The following is a 15,000-nucleotide window of genomic DNA, read 5'->3' as shown; positions in this document are numbered from 1 at the left end:
GCTACACCACCACGCTCAGGCAGGCTGAGATAAAAGCACACTAATTGTATTAAGGTATTACGGTAGAAATCGTACTTTAAAAAGGGATTATCAGAAACTTTATGAGGGCTTGCAGGATTACAGCTACGGTCCATTAGTATCAAAAGCATCAGCTGGCCTGTGATTTCAGGGCTAAATGTTTTTTTTTTGTCTTTTTTATCTTTTTGTCTGGCCCAAAATCATTTTAGCAAGTTGATTTGCAGAATGTAATCCCCATCAGAATATGATTTGTATCAGATTGTAGAAAGTTTAAGGCTTTGCTAACTTCATCAAGACAGCAAAAGTGGTGGTGGAGCATGAGGTTTTGAACACACACATTCTGAATGTAACTCTACAGAAGCTGCAGTTAGCACAGAGGCAGTGTTAACATGTACAACAACAACAACAACAACAACAACGCAATGGGACAACACTTGCCATAATCACACACAATAGCACAACAACAATGTAACACAAGCTTGGAGACACAGTTTGCCACAGACAAAATGGTGATATGTGGATTCGTGTGTGTGTGTGTTTATGTCTATCTATGTGTGTGTTTGCGTGTATGTGTGTGTGTGTGTGTGTGTGTGTGTGTGTGTGTGTGTGTGAGAGAGAGAGAGAGAGAGAGAGAGAGAGAGAGAGAGAGAGAGAGAGAGACAGACAGAGAGAGAGAGAGAGAGAGAGAGAGAGAGAGCCCTGACACTCACCGCAGTGGGGGAGTTGCACTCACTGACAGACTGACACACTTCAGAAGCCTCAGACGAGGCAGAGCTGGAGGACTTCTGTGGAATGAAAGAGGAGAGGGAGCCGCCATGTCACACCAGAGGAAAAGCACACAGGGGTCGGGGGGGTCGGGGGGGGGTGGAATTGGGGAAAAGTGCCAGGGGGGGTGTACCAGTATGTCTCTGCAGTTGAGTGTGTACTACATCACCGTTTTGATGTTTTGTGTACGCTCCCTCTAATGGGATCGGTTAGGGTGCAGTGTCCTACCTGGCTGGTGATATCGGAGGGCATGGGAGAGGGAGGCTTGGAGTGGGTGTTGGCATCCTGGGAGATGAAGCCAGAGTCATGAGATGACACACTGCTGAGGCGGTGGGCGCCACCAGGTGGCAGGTGGACCAAACTGCAGGGACAATGAGAAGGATGGGCAGACAGGACATTAACATGCTGATTGACTTTTACATGTTGAAAAGATAATTAGATAAGTAATTAATTGTAATTAATTGATCATAATACTTGATTATTGTTAGCGGATAGTATTTTCTGACTGGTATATATAAAAACGAAGCTATTTGAAATAGACAGTTGTACTTCCAGTCCAAGTGTCAATGGGAGAACTACAGCAACAGAAAGAGCAAGAGGGCATACAGGCCACATCGTACGTTGTAGCTGTCAATCACTGATCAGTGAATCTGTTTCATGGACCTACCTGCACAGGCTGCTCTTCCTTGAGCCCACACTGCTGGGGGAGGATGGGGGTGTCTGGTAAGACCAGTTATAATCAGAGCCCTTCAAGTCCACGATGACCTACACACAATAAACAAGTGGAGAGAGGTTTATATGCTGTTATTACAGTCATAGCCAGCATTATGAACACAATGTATGACATAATTTTTGTGTTTGTTTGTTTGTGTTTGTGTGTGTGTGTGTGTGTGTGTGTGTGTGTGTGTGTGTGTGTGTGTGTGTGTGTGTGTGTGTGTGTGTGAGCACCTGTTCACTTGCAGCAGGCAGTTTGTGTGGATCGGTGGTCAGTACTGTGAGGTCATCAATAATGGCCTGCAGATGAGTGACCTCTCCCAGCATGGCGATCTCTCCATTCTAACGACACAGAGAAAGAAGAAAGAAGCTCTTACTAGTGGACCAGGGCACTCACCACTCTAAAGATAATACTGATACAGGACAACAGTGGACATCCTCATCATCCTGCTACCATCTCAGGAGGGTCAGTCTAAAACGTCACATACTCTTCTAATGTTTGAATGACATGAGGAGAAATGAGCTGAAATGTGGTGGTTGTCATTATACTTTTCCCTTTCTTACCACCAGTCTGTCTTACCTTCGTTATCCACTTACCTCTTTCTCACCCCCACCCACCCACTGCCCAACCCCTCTTGTCTTTCATATTCCCCTCCTTCTGTTCTTATTCTGTTTCTATCTCTCACTCCATCACTCAACCTTTTGTGTCTTTGCCTTTTTCCATTATTTTCTACACTCCTCCTCTCCCTTTTGCTTACCACCCCCCCCCCCCCACCTTTCCCTCTCCCTCTGCCTGTCTTACCACCACAGGCAGCAGCATGCTGATGAAGTTGCAGTAGCGCCCCCTCTCCTCCAGGAGGGCGCGCCGCACCGCCTGCTTCTCCGTCTCCTCCATCAGCAGGTACATGTCACTCACGTCCTGCATGGCACTGTTCAGCTGGGGCTGCAGACCTCCCCTTCCTAAAGGGCAGAGTGAGAGAGAGAGAGGGAGAGAAAGAGAGAGAGAGAGAGAGAAAGAGAGAGAAAGAGAGTGAAAGAGAGGGAGAGAGAGAGGGGGGGAGAGAGAGAGAGAAGGAAGAGAGAGAGAGGGAGAGAGAGAGAGAGAAAGAAAGAGAGAGTGAGAGAGAGGGAGAGGGAGAGAGGGGGGGAGAGAGAGAGAGAGGGAGAAGGAGAGGGTAGAGAGGATAAAGAGAGGACAGGGGAAAGATGGAAAGTTTGGGGTAGGGACAAGCAGCCAGAAAATGAGAAAGACAAAAAGATGAAGAGAAGAGATGGGACAAGGTATGGGAAAGAGATTATGAGAACATGATATCTTGTTATATGCTGATCAGTTATATGCTATGAGTACTGATGATTGGAGGATGGGTCACCAACACCTGAAATGAATGAACTGGACAGTTTGACGAGTGTGACGAATGAGACCAATATCACAACTGTGATGGAGACACTTAATTTGAAAGGTAATTACTTCAATATGAGAAAATTTTATTTTTATGACGCCAATAATGCCACTATGACCACACTGTAAAAGCCTTTAAATGTGAATGTTACACAATGATTCAGTCGTCACAAACAGGATGATTCTGAAAGCTGAAATAATGATATTATGCAAATGATATGCATGCACACTTATCTCTCACAGACAACTAACAGACTGACATGAACAGCGCAGGACGATGAAATGGTGGTTAAGCGGGTGAGAGGCGATGTGACGGCGAAACATTTAAAGCAGAGCAAGCATACATACCCGGGAGTTCTAGAGATAGAGAACATGGGCCAACAGAGGGAGAGGGAAGAGAACAGAGAGAAGGAGAGGAGAGGCAGGGAGCAGAGTTAGCCTTTCAACTGAGTACTGAAACAAGCCCAAACGCCTATTCAGATCAGCCTAAGCAAAAGCAAGCATTACAGCCATATTATTAAAACAGCTCATAAGGTGTAAAAGTGAACACACAAAATAGGAAATTCTGCCATGCATCAATGAGAGTTATACAGTCATTTCTGTGCGGTTATTACTGGACAAGCGTATGTGTGTGTTGAACGATCGGTGATCACTGGACAAGCGTATGAGTGTGAGTCATTTCTGTGCGGTGATCACTGGACAAGCGTATGAGTGTGTTGTGCGGTGATCACTGGACAAGCGTATGTGTGTGTTGAACGATCACTGGACAAGCGTATGAGTGTGTTGAACGATCGGTGATCACTGGACAAGCGTATGAGTGTGAGTCATTTCTGTGCGGTGATCACTGGACAAGCGTATGTGTGTGTTGTCTGTGCGGTGATCACTGGACAAGCGTATGAGTGTGTTGTGCGGTGATCACTGGACAAGCGTATGTGTGTGTTGTCTGTGCGGTGATCACTGGACAAGCGTATGTGTGTGTTGAACGATCGGCCACTAGATGGCAGTGTTTTGTGACACGCCAACCACATCCTCCATATCTGCATCTCCACTTCAGCAGTGGAGGTCCTCAGGGACCTCAAGCAGGACAGCTGTCCGTTGCAGGACATAGTCTGTCATTTGGGCCCTCAGATCTCCAGCACATCCTACCCCTAGAAGGTTAGTCGGAGTTCAAGGTCCTGGACTGGTCAGCTGGATTAGCAGTGAGCACCTAACCTTAGACCCAATAATCCACATGGCAAGAGTAGGATCAGGGCAAGAAGCCTATGTGGTCTGGCCAGTGGCTACCACCACCTCACCACTGACTGACCTCTTATGCATCAGCCAACCATCCGCTTCATTACACTAATCTGTACCACAACGGGCCTCTATGCTTTGTGTTTTCAAAAGCCTCCATTCTGGAACACCGTTTGAAAAACGTGTTTTTATGACCCCGAGAATCCCATTGTCTTTTTGAACAAAGAGAAAACATCAAAACGTCGCTAACAAGAAAAGTAAATGTGGATTTCTACCACCAAATAGTGGAGAAGATAATACAATAGTTTGGGTAAATGTTGAACCTTTCTAATTATTAATATTGGCAAAAAATATTCATCCAGATCCCTACAGATTCTGAATACAACCAACACAAAAGGAATTGTGTAATTGCAAAATGAAGATGTCTGCAGATGCAGTCATAATGTAATGCAGCTGGATACTTGTGTCATGCACCAGGCCTTGTCCATGCCTGAGCGATGACTCATTAGTCCAGCTGATTCAGCTGAGATCTCGTAGGGAATAAAAGGTGCAAGGAAAATGTACTGGGATAGGAAGGTCAAGACAATGACATTGGAAATGTACCTTTTCTGGCTTTCTTCTGCAGCTTCAAGGTGTCTGAGGATTTCTTCTTAATTTCCTGCCTGGATCGCTTGTACTCTGCAGAGAGTGAGCAGAATTTTCACAAACATATACCAAGGAACTTCAGTGAACTGTCAAGTCAATGCTGTGATGATGTGTGGTAGGTAAACAATGGCAGTCTGGTTGACCAGTACCAGGCTAACATGACTTCTAGATGCAGGTAATCAGCATGCATAAAATCTTTAAGTGAGAAGAGGTAAGGAACTGCTGTGGCAAAGAGTCAGGTGCACCTGTATCACGCACTGAGATCAGCATCCGTGAGTTGAAGATGTGGACAGGATAGGAGAGCTAGCTAGTGGCTAAGGGACTACGCAGACGGCTATGAATAGATAGTCTGTGAGTGTGTATTTAAAGAACATCTAAATAGGAGACTCTAGAATGGTTTTGGCCTTGATGCAGAGGAAATGTCAGGCATGTCCAGTCCTGGGTCAGTCACTGTATGGAACCAGGGGATCAGGGTTTGGAGGGCAAGCTTTAACCAGTTAGCGTCTCAGCTAGCCTCCACCATCTTTGAAAATGTCTTCTGATATGTGCTCACCTCTGGCCCCATTTTCATACACAAGCCAATTACGTGCCATTTCAGAAGGCCATAAATTATGGCATCCATGATTGCCTGAAATTGCCAGCTCAACCACCAATCCACATTGACAATACGCCGTTGTAATCTACATTGTCTCTGTCTGTATAGAGGCACCTAACTGGCAAACTCTAGATGCTGCCGGAAATTAGCCCTGTGAGACACCATTTGGTTGCGGTGAATTTCAAGCTATTTTGGCTGAAGTAGCTAGCCTAGCATGGGCCATCGAAATCAATGGGAGCAGTACTTCCTCCTTCTCTCCAGTTCTATACAATACTTCCATGTGTGGAAGCCACATTACCATCTGCCTGCTCTGACTCCCTTAGGGCTCACTCACCTTTGGCATGGTCTTTGTCCAGCAGGGCAGCGGTCTTCTTCCACTCCTCAATCCTGTCCTGCAGAGGGCCGATGAGTTTCTCCATAAGAGCACTGGTGAGAAGGCAGGGAGAAGATACACAATTCATTACAAAATAAAGGAAAATATAGATAGATAGATAGATAGATAGATAGATAGATAGATAGATAAAGATTAAAAAGTGAACAGGAAACATGAGATTGGACATGATTTAGCAGTGTAAATACCACCTAACCCATACGGACAAACAACATATCCATCCCTCTGTACTCTCATATGCTTTCCATTTAAACCTCATTTTAAACCGCAACGCAGTGTTCAGTGAGTCAGTAATACCCTGAGAGATCAGGGTCATGACTATGTGATGACACATACATGAAACAGATGACCCGAGGGAAACACACTTAGCATTGCAACATGATCTCCTAAAGTGGCGCAAAGCCTCTCTCACTACACACATGGCCCGCTGACCACATCAGTCTACACAGATGACATGTTAGTGCTAGCCGCATCAGTCCTTAGTCTACAGATGACATGCTGGTGCTAGTGCTAGCTGCGTCAGACCCTATGGTCCCTAGTTTACACCATTGACAGGAAAAGATATGGACACAGCTATCCCGTGGACTTCGAACGAGATTGAAGCCAATTTGAACCCATTTCATGTTGGTCGACTTCGGTTCTCACGCATCCTCAGTACAGGCGAGTGAGAAACGTGTGCTGTTAAGCAACGGACTGAAACACAGTAACTGGTCTGGTAGCCGTGCTAAGAAAATGTATAACGTGTGCAGAGTGCTTCGAGTTCGAGTGCAGCTTTTGGTGGGGATTTGTTCTGGCGTAGTGCCAACCCATCAAAACATCACTGAATTGTTTTTTTCCACCTCGATGAAGACCACACAGATGCTAGCCACACTGCTCTCGGTGCTAGCGTGGCAGAGAGAAAGCTGAGGTGAGGTGAGGTGAATGAGGGTGTGACGGGTGGGACTCTTACTTGGTGAAGTGCCGCAGCTTGGCCTCAATGCTACGGTGACGCATGCACATCCGTGTCAGGGCCGAGCCGATGTCCCGGGTAGCACCTGCAGGGTTAGGGGAGGGCAAGAAGAGAGGAGGAGAGGGAGGAGAGAAAGAGAGGGTGAGTGAACACACTAAAGGAATATTAGGAGAAGCATTACAGATACAGTGAGACACTTTCAAGTTTCGTACATTTTCTTATATTCATCTTGAAATGTACACATAATATTCCACAACGACATAGCAAAAACTGCTTTTTGGAGTGATGTGTAGCTTTTTAAAACAAAACACTGAGACAAATAACCCACTTGGGACAGCCGTGGCCCACTGGTTGGGACAGCCGTGGCCTACTGGTTAGCACTCTGGACTTGTAACCGGCGGGTTGCCGGTTCGAGCCCTGACCAGTGGGCCGCGGCTGAAGTGCCCTTGAGCAAGGCACCTAACCCCTCACTGCTCCCCGAGCGCCGCCGTTGTAGCAGGCAGCTCACTGCGCCAGGATTTGTGTGTGCTTCACCTCACTGTGTGTTCACTGTGTTCTGTTTGTGTTTCACTAATTCACTGATTGGGTTAAATGCGGAGACCAAATTTCCCTCACGGGATCAAAAAAGTATATATACTTATACTTATACTATACTTATAGTTACTTGGACTATAGACTTGGCCCTAATCTCAGATTTGAGTGATCATAGTGATGATCAGGAAAATACTGCCAGCATAAAATCTCGTAGCAGATGTTTTAATCTAAACGAGCTTGCACTGCAGACAGTATACATTAGAGGCTGTGAGAATACCCAAATCTAGTATGTGTGCTCTATGAAAATGAAATTGGTGACCTTAGTCTGTTTGGCTTGCTCTACCAGTTCTGCTACATGTTTACATGATCTAGACTCCAAGAAGGAGTAAATGTCATCAAGTAAATGTCAGAGAACTGTCAACGGAACACTAGGAGAGCAAAATCTCAAACAGAACTCACACCAAAAAACACATCAACAGCAGACACAGAATTGGGTCAAAAACAAGCCAAGCCACAACAGAACAACCAAAAGTTAAGCCATGTTAATCTTGTGCTCACTTAGGCCTTTATGGAACAAAAAATTCTGAGCAAATAAAAACGTTTGTTTTGTGTCAACAGCTGTGATTCAGGTCAATGGTTGATTTATTTCATGTTTTTAACGCTTGCTCTGTACTGGCTTCATGTATCGTTTTCTTTACTGCAAGGCTATAGCAGTGTATTTGAAGTGGGAAGGTCAAGAGAGGAGCTATGTTTTCGTGAAGTGCTGGATGTGGAAAGTACACACCAGGACTCCCTCTGTTCCTTAGATACAGAAATCTCTCAACAAAACACAATATCTGATGTGACCTCAAACGGGAAGGCTAAGAGAGGAACTATGTTTTTCTGAGGTGTTGGATGTGGAAACTACATATCAGGATTATCACTGTTCCTTAGACGCAGAAATCTCTCAACAAAACACTTTGGGCTGTATTTTGGGCCACCAGCGCATGGCGTAATACTCGTTATTCACCCGCGGAAAGTTGAATTCGCTATTTTGCATGTTTATTTTTTAAACATTGCGACCAGGGGTGTGGCAATTAACAACCTAGGGAGGGGCCTGGCGCGTTGTCTAAAAATGCTATCATACACCACCTAAACCTGGTCAGAAGTCAATGGAGAGTTGTTCATATGCTATTTTAAAGGGACACCAGGCAACGTTTTCGTGTTAATTAATCATCTTCGTAAGTCGGTATATGGTTAAATGACTCATTACGGGGCGAATGAAGGCTCTCTCGCCCGCCCCTACTGCCTGTAGGAAGAATATCCCACTTGCAAGTTCAGTGTATCCTACCCGCCGACCGAAGCAGGATCAGTTTACAGCACAGAGGCAGGCTAACAAAACGCTAGAGATTGTTGCAAACATGTGTATAATGGCAGAGCCGGCGAAGAAGCAGCGAAAACCCTTGACGGAAGACGCAAAGAAAAGGAAAAGAGCTTCAGACCGAGCGAGGGGGAGTTTCGTAGAGAAAAAGCATCAGGCTTGCCTGGTGTCCCTTTAAGGGCGCATGTCAACAGTCATATTGGCAGGTGCACGCACCATCCTTCTATCATTCATGAACGCACACCAGCGCATGTCCATGCAAAGCATTACAAATTGCACGATTACAATGGGAAACATAATTAGAATAAAGATATTACGAAATACTGTACGGGCCCTATTTTAACGGTCTGAAACGGAAGTGTCTTTGCGCAAAACGTAATTCACTTTGTGGGCGGATCTTGGGCGCTGATGCTATTTTACCGGCGGGATATTTGACTGTTGCGCCCGACGCAAATCCAAAATGGTTGATGCTAGAATGGATCAGCCAGACGGACAGGGGGCGGTCGTTCCGAACGTTCGATGCAGATGCCGATTGTTGCGTTGCACCTCAGTTAACATTCTAATGGCGCGGTAAAAGCGTTGCTTTCGCACCAGAGAAAAACCTATGAGAAAAACAGACCGACAGTGTGAAAAGTTCAGACAATATTATAGCCTAAAATAAATCTGCGTCATTGCGTTTAAATAAGCCTAGTTTTACTGTTATTTTCCTGCGTCGATGTCATCCGAGCAGTGTAAAATTGGTGTCAGTTTGCTATGATTTATATTAATATTATATATAATATAATACTTTTTGTTTAACTATGAAACCCCAGAAGATAAGAGACTCTCCTGAAGAGGTGTTAATGAATCGTATGCACCAACACAAGGCCCTATCGCTTGCATCACCAGCCAAAACAAAACGACAACTAAAGTTAGCGAAGTACACTTGATTTGATAACAGTTACAGGAGCAAGTCAGGGCAGTTTATTTATATAGCACATTTTAGACCAGCCTTTTCGACCCAACAAACATGAATGGGAGTCCGGTGTAAGGAATGGCTGGCATACCCGATCCCCCTGTCCACTCTCAGTATACACGGCTGACGTGCGAAGGTGCCCATTCTGTGTTGACAAGCACCGGCGGTGTTATTAAAAACATGTAGGCCTACTTGTACATCGTCTCTAACAAACTATGTACCTTTACCTTTGTTATTGAAGTTACAGTCAACAGAAAAGTTTATGAACTTTGATCTCGACTCGTCCTCCACTCCCTGTACGAAAGTATTTAAGTCGGAGAGATTTTCAAAAGTCGTAATTTTGCTGATTTGCCGCGCTGGAAGCTGGAGCGTCATCGGTTGCTTAACAACGCAACCAGAGCCATATAAAACGCAACAATCGGCATCTGCATCGAACGTTCGGAACGACCGCCCCCTGTCCGTCCGGCTGATCCATTCTAGCATCAACCATCTAAAAGGGGGTGGTCTGAAGTAGCTACATTAATCATGGGTGTGGTTTGGGCGTAACGTGCAATAAACCAATCAGAGCGTCATCTCACATTCCCTTTAACAACAGGCACGCTTGTTCCATAGCTGATTGCTATTATGGTGGCGTATTTGCCAGGCGCAGCCAGGAGCGTTCACAGCGCTATAATCACTGTTCAGTTGGGAACAGTTAGCTATTGATTTTTCATCTTGACAAAATGTAATACAGAATTGTCACAAAGACATACTTTCCGATGTTTTGGGATCATTCTCACTGAATCACGAGGTTATGAATGCATGGTGATATATTTGCAATGTACAATGTAATCTAACATTACCTCTCTAGTATAGACAATGCATATCTTCTGTCAGTTAATCTCTTCTCTCCCGTGCTGCCGCTGGGGCATTTGGGTTAAATGGCATCGGCATGCAGTTCAACATCACGTCTCCTTAAGTCCTCTAACATTTCCTAATTTATGTCATCAACACATCAGTGATTCGTGAAAATGTGTACGCTAGATTTTTTCACATGGACACCACACTGATTTCCCTCGAGTGGTAATATTTTTCGTTGAAATTATGTATGGTTTACAGAAATGGGAACTACGTTGTATAGATGAGAGGAGCGAAGTGTGCGTTGCGCAGCACAGGCGGCCAAGCAAGGGCTTCGTTTAAGTTGACCTAACTTTCAACTCTGCACAGTATCCCATTAACTGCGTGACAGTAGACTATTTACAATATTTTCTGTAAAGCAGAGTTTGTAAACACGTTATCATCAACTTAATTCACGCACAACATTTATTTGAGCAGGAGAGAGAATAACAATGAATGGATGCAGCAACTACAGAAATTGTAACCATACTTGCTGCTTTCTTGTACTATCTGTTGCTGGTTAACAGCACATGAAAAGCTGATTTAAGCTAATTCACTAACTCAAGACTTCAAGGCCATCATGGATATAAAACGTTTTTTGAAAATAACGAAAGGATGGAGGGAACATAGCAAAGCTTGGAGTTATTTCAGATGGGCTACAACAAGGTAGGCAAAATTATGGTGCTTAAAACCTTACACAACGGTAAATTGGAACAAAACTAAAAGTAACTTTAGCCTTTATAGGGCTGTAGCCTATAAAGTTGTCCAGATTAATAGGTCGTAATTAGGCGTTGTTGTAAAGATATTGCATGTAGATGTTGTACTATATAGGCTACTAAATATTTAGGTCACCAATGCACGAACAAAACCGGGAAATGGACAAATATTATCAAGGCTTTGAATGTTTCCGTCTGTGCACGGAGGTGTCTGTAGATTGGTGTGCAACGCATTCATTCATGCAGGCCTGTGGTCATGCATGCGCCCTTAAAATAGCATCTGCATTTTCGCCACAGACTTTAGACCAGGGAGTTCCTGGTCTGTGGCGTAATTGTTTTCTGAAACTGCAAAATACCAACAGTGAACGTTTGCGCCGGAACACGCCCCGTCTTTTCGCTGAACCGCCCCCGTGGGCGCAATGGAATTCCCTAATTTACAGGCATGTACCTGTGGAAGGTAAATTCCAATATGCGCTGACTGCAAAATAGGAAAGACAAACGCGCCAGTATACAAAGTCAATTGCGCCGGCACGGAAGATAGAGCCCTACATCTCATGATGAGTAGTTATTCACCATCATTTGCAAATTGGTAATGACGGTTAAAAGTGATTAGGGGAGAGGCGAGAGACAGTATGGAACACAGCTGAAGACGCACTGTCACGAGATATAAGCAACTCCTCTGCAGGATAAATGTTGTTTTATTCAGTCATTTGAGCAATATTAGGGTAAGTGTTGCTTTTTCCAGCCTATGTTTTCGATGGTAACCCATTGTCAGTCAATAGTGAAAGTAACTGCATATAACTTACTTCGTTGACTGACACCTTGGTGATGTTAGTTTCACTTTGCCAATGAGTTCAAATAATAGACGAGTGCAAATGCGTGAAGGCTATGCTAGGTTTTAGTAATGCATGGTTTAAGAATGACTATTTCATACGGTCTCGCAAGCAGCCTCCTTCAAATGCGCCGTTGAATGCCAAAATACCGATGCATTTATTTGACATATCGCGCGTTGCGCCGTTAAAGGGAATGACAGATGTCATTCTCATTGGTTTAAAATGATGTTACGCCCCAAACACACCCATATGACTGATTAAAAGACCTAGGAACACCTTGTTACGCCATGCGCTCCACTTTTGATAACAAAACCCCTCCCAATGTGAACTGGACATCCTACTAAATTTGAATAGACTTTTGACGAGTGACGATGCACTTTAGAATGTCATGATAGGGCCCTTTATCTGATCTGACCTCATTCACTCTCAAGAACACCATTGCATGCAGCACTGCACCTATACACCACCAGGGGGCAGTACTCAGGTCACACATGGAAGGGTGGGGAATCGATCGAAAGGACAGTGAAGGCTGTGTTTGGATGAAGCAAAGAGGAGGCCTGAAACTACAACATTTCACCTTTAAATGTACCATGCTGTCTTCCATGATGTGAAATGGCAAAATAATGACACACCAGTGAAGTGTTTACAACACAAACAGAGCCTAGTCAGCCTATTGACTGGCTCAGAAATGTATCCAGTCTTAATCTGGCCTTGATGTGGCCCAGATCCGGCTCTGGCGTGGCCCTGATCCTACTCTGACCTACCTGAGGCCCAGGCTAAGCCTCAGATCTGTTCCAGAGACCGCGGGCTGTACGAGCGCCTCCCGCTGAGTGGGTCAAACTAGAACCCCCGTCACCCTCACCGTCACACACACCCAGACCCAACAGCAGACAGACTCTCAGCAGGGTCAGCCCCCCAACCCGCTATTGCACACACACACACACACACACACACACACACACACACACACACACACACATACACACACAGACAATACTGTACATGCTCACACACACACACATACACCCTCCCCCCCCGACACACACACATGTGCATACTCACTTGTACACACACTTGCATAACACACACTAACACACACACACACATACACAAACATACACACACACACACCCTTGATGAGTCTTAGGAGTTACTTTCCTCTCCCACGTGGTAATTAAACTGCATCCCTAAGACCCCTCGGATGCCCTGCCCACCCAGGCCTCCTTTAAGCCGCAGACCCCCACACCCCACACCGTATGCTCAGCCAAGACTTCACCCCGTCTCTAGGCCACCTCTAATGGGATTCAGCACAAGCAAATCAAGGCCACACTAGACAGCAGGGGGGCCTGCCTTCCACTGCAGCTGCTGCCCACATGCCAGCTGCCCCCGACCTGGCTCACTTCTGGCCTTGATCTGGCGTAGATCTGGGGGAGATAAGGACAAGAGGGGGGGGGGGGGGGTCTGAATCAAATAACCACCATTCTATTCTATTTTTTATATTGCTTTCATAACTATTATATGTATATATTTTCAGCAAATCATATTATTTGGTGCATTATTGGACCTGTCAAGACATTTGTGGATTATAATTCTGGGAGCAGTCCGATGGACTACAAGGGAGTCACCAGCAGACTGAATCCCCATCTGAGCAGTCGGAGCAGCGAGGGAAAAAACGGTTTGCTTGATGTCTAAAACGATGTCCCTCTCAGAGATGTTTGTGTGTGTGTTGGGGGGGGGGGGCTGTTATTTTCAGAGCAGTTGTGTAACTCCACTCAAGCCAAACCAGTCAGTAAGTCCATGAGTTTCTCATCCAACACAGAGATGAGAGGATGAACTTCAGTCTGATTGACACTACTTTCCCCATTACAATCTTGTTGCAGTTCTGCTGAAAATGCCATTCCTCTTTTCTATGTTCATATGATATGATATGTGATGCATATCTCTCTCTCTCTCTCTCTCTCTCTCTCTCCCTCTGTGTGTGTGTGTGTGTGTGTGTGTGTGTGTATGTCTGTCTGTATGTGTATGTGTATGTGACTGTTTGTTTCTCTATGTCTGGTTGCTATCGTTACGCAGCTCCCATGTGTGTTTCTAATCCCAGCGCTAATTTAGTTGCTAAGGTGTCCGTTCTGAGCTCCCACCTTGTAAATCATCCAGATTAGCAGGTGTACAAAGGCACCATGCAAATACACATATATATGAGATGAAAGCCTGTGTGTGTGTGTGTGTGTGTGTGTGTGTGTGTGTGTGTGTGGGCTTGGGAATCGGTTCCAGGTATCAGTTAGGAATCGGTTCCAAACGTTCCGATCCATCGGAATCGTACACATCCACGTGTTAACGATTCCACTAACGATTCCAATACAAAGCTTTGTTTTAGAAATGTTTACTTAGAAATTTTAAAGCATTCAACTTCTGTATCGATATTGCACACTTGGTATTCATTCTCTAAAACCACTTTAAAGGAGAATTCCGGTGTGATTTTGACCTAAAGTGTTTTGAAACATGATACCGAGTGTGAACGTATGTCTCATAGCCCATCTCGGCTTGTACCCTGCACTCCGAAATCTGGCGCTAGTTAGCCGATGCTACCAACAAGGCGGTCAATGGTGGTGCCTCGGCATCGGCATAGCCATGCAAATAAATCACGGTTTTACACCATTTACGAGGCTCAATGTATCTCCACACTTCATTGGTAGACTTCCGAGGGCCCTGACATTTAAAACGAGACATTGAGAACTTTGAAAAAGCATATTGATATCGATAATTTCTTAACAATGCCCATCCCTATGTGTGTGTGTGTGTGTGTGTGTGTGTTTTTCTCCTTCCCATTCACCCCATCTCCATCAGACTTTCCTGAGGGAGAAGCAGGAGTGCTTTGAGTGTGTGTGTGTGTGTGTGTGTGTGTGTGTGTGTGTGTGTGTGTGTGTGTGTGTGTGTGTGTGTGTGTGTGTGTGTGAGTGTGTGTGTGTGTGTGAGTGTGAGGGAAAAGGAGGGATTGTTGTAAAGGGATATCCCTCTAT

General features: G+C 45.1%; 1 protein-coding gene across 2 annotated transcripts in view; it reads right to left on the bottom strand.

The window, feature by feature from the left end:
• Nucleotides 1–15,000, bottom strand: part of LOC143107414 (protein MTSS 2-like) — a 36,422-nt gene that overhangs the window by 5,509 nt on the left and 15,913 nt on the right. For both annotated transcript variants that reach the window (XM_076271488.1, XM_076271489.1), the window contains exons 4-11: nt 6,710–6,794; nt 5,704–5,795; nt 4,733–4,807; nt 2,300–2,457; nt 1,732–1,839; nt 1,451–1,548; nt 1,012–1,144; nt 729–803 (exon numbers count right to left, since the gene is read on the bottom strand). In XM_076271488.1, coding sequence (XP_076127603.1) covers nt 729–803; nt 1,012–1,144; nt 1,451–1,548; nt 1,732–1,839; nt 2,300–2,457; nt 4,733–4,807; nt 5,704–5,795; nt 6,710–6,794 — 824 coding nt within the window. The remainder of the gene's footprint in view (nt 1–728; nt 804–1,011; nt 1,145–1,450; nt 1,549–1,731; nt 1,840–2,299; nt 2,458–4,732; nt 4,808–5,703; nt 5,796–6,709; nt 6,795–15,000) is intronic.

This window comes from Alosa pseudoharengus, unplaced genomic scaffold (assembly GCF_046254945.1).
Source record: "Alosa pseudoharengus isolate Yale_2024_CS ecotype anadromous, Long Island Sound unplaced genomic scaffold, YU_APseudo_1.1 YU_APseudo_1.1_scf_10, whole genome shotgun sequence".
Taxonomy (NCBI): domain Eukaryota; kingdom Metazoa; phylum Chordata; class Actinopteri; order Clupeiformes; family Clupeidae; genus Alosa; species Alosa pseudoharengus.
The sequence above is the reverse complement of the archived record's forward strand: the minus strand, read 5'-3'. Positions and strand labels throughout refer to the sequence as shown.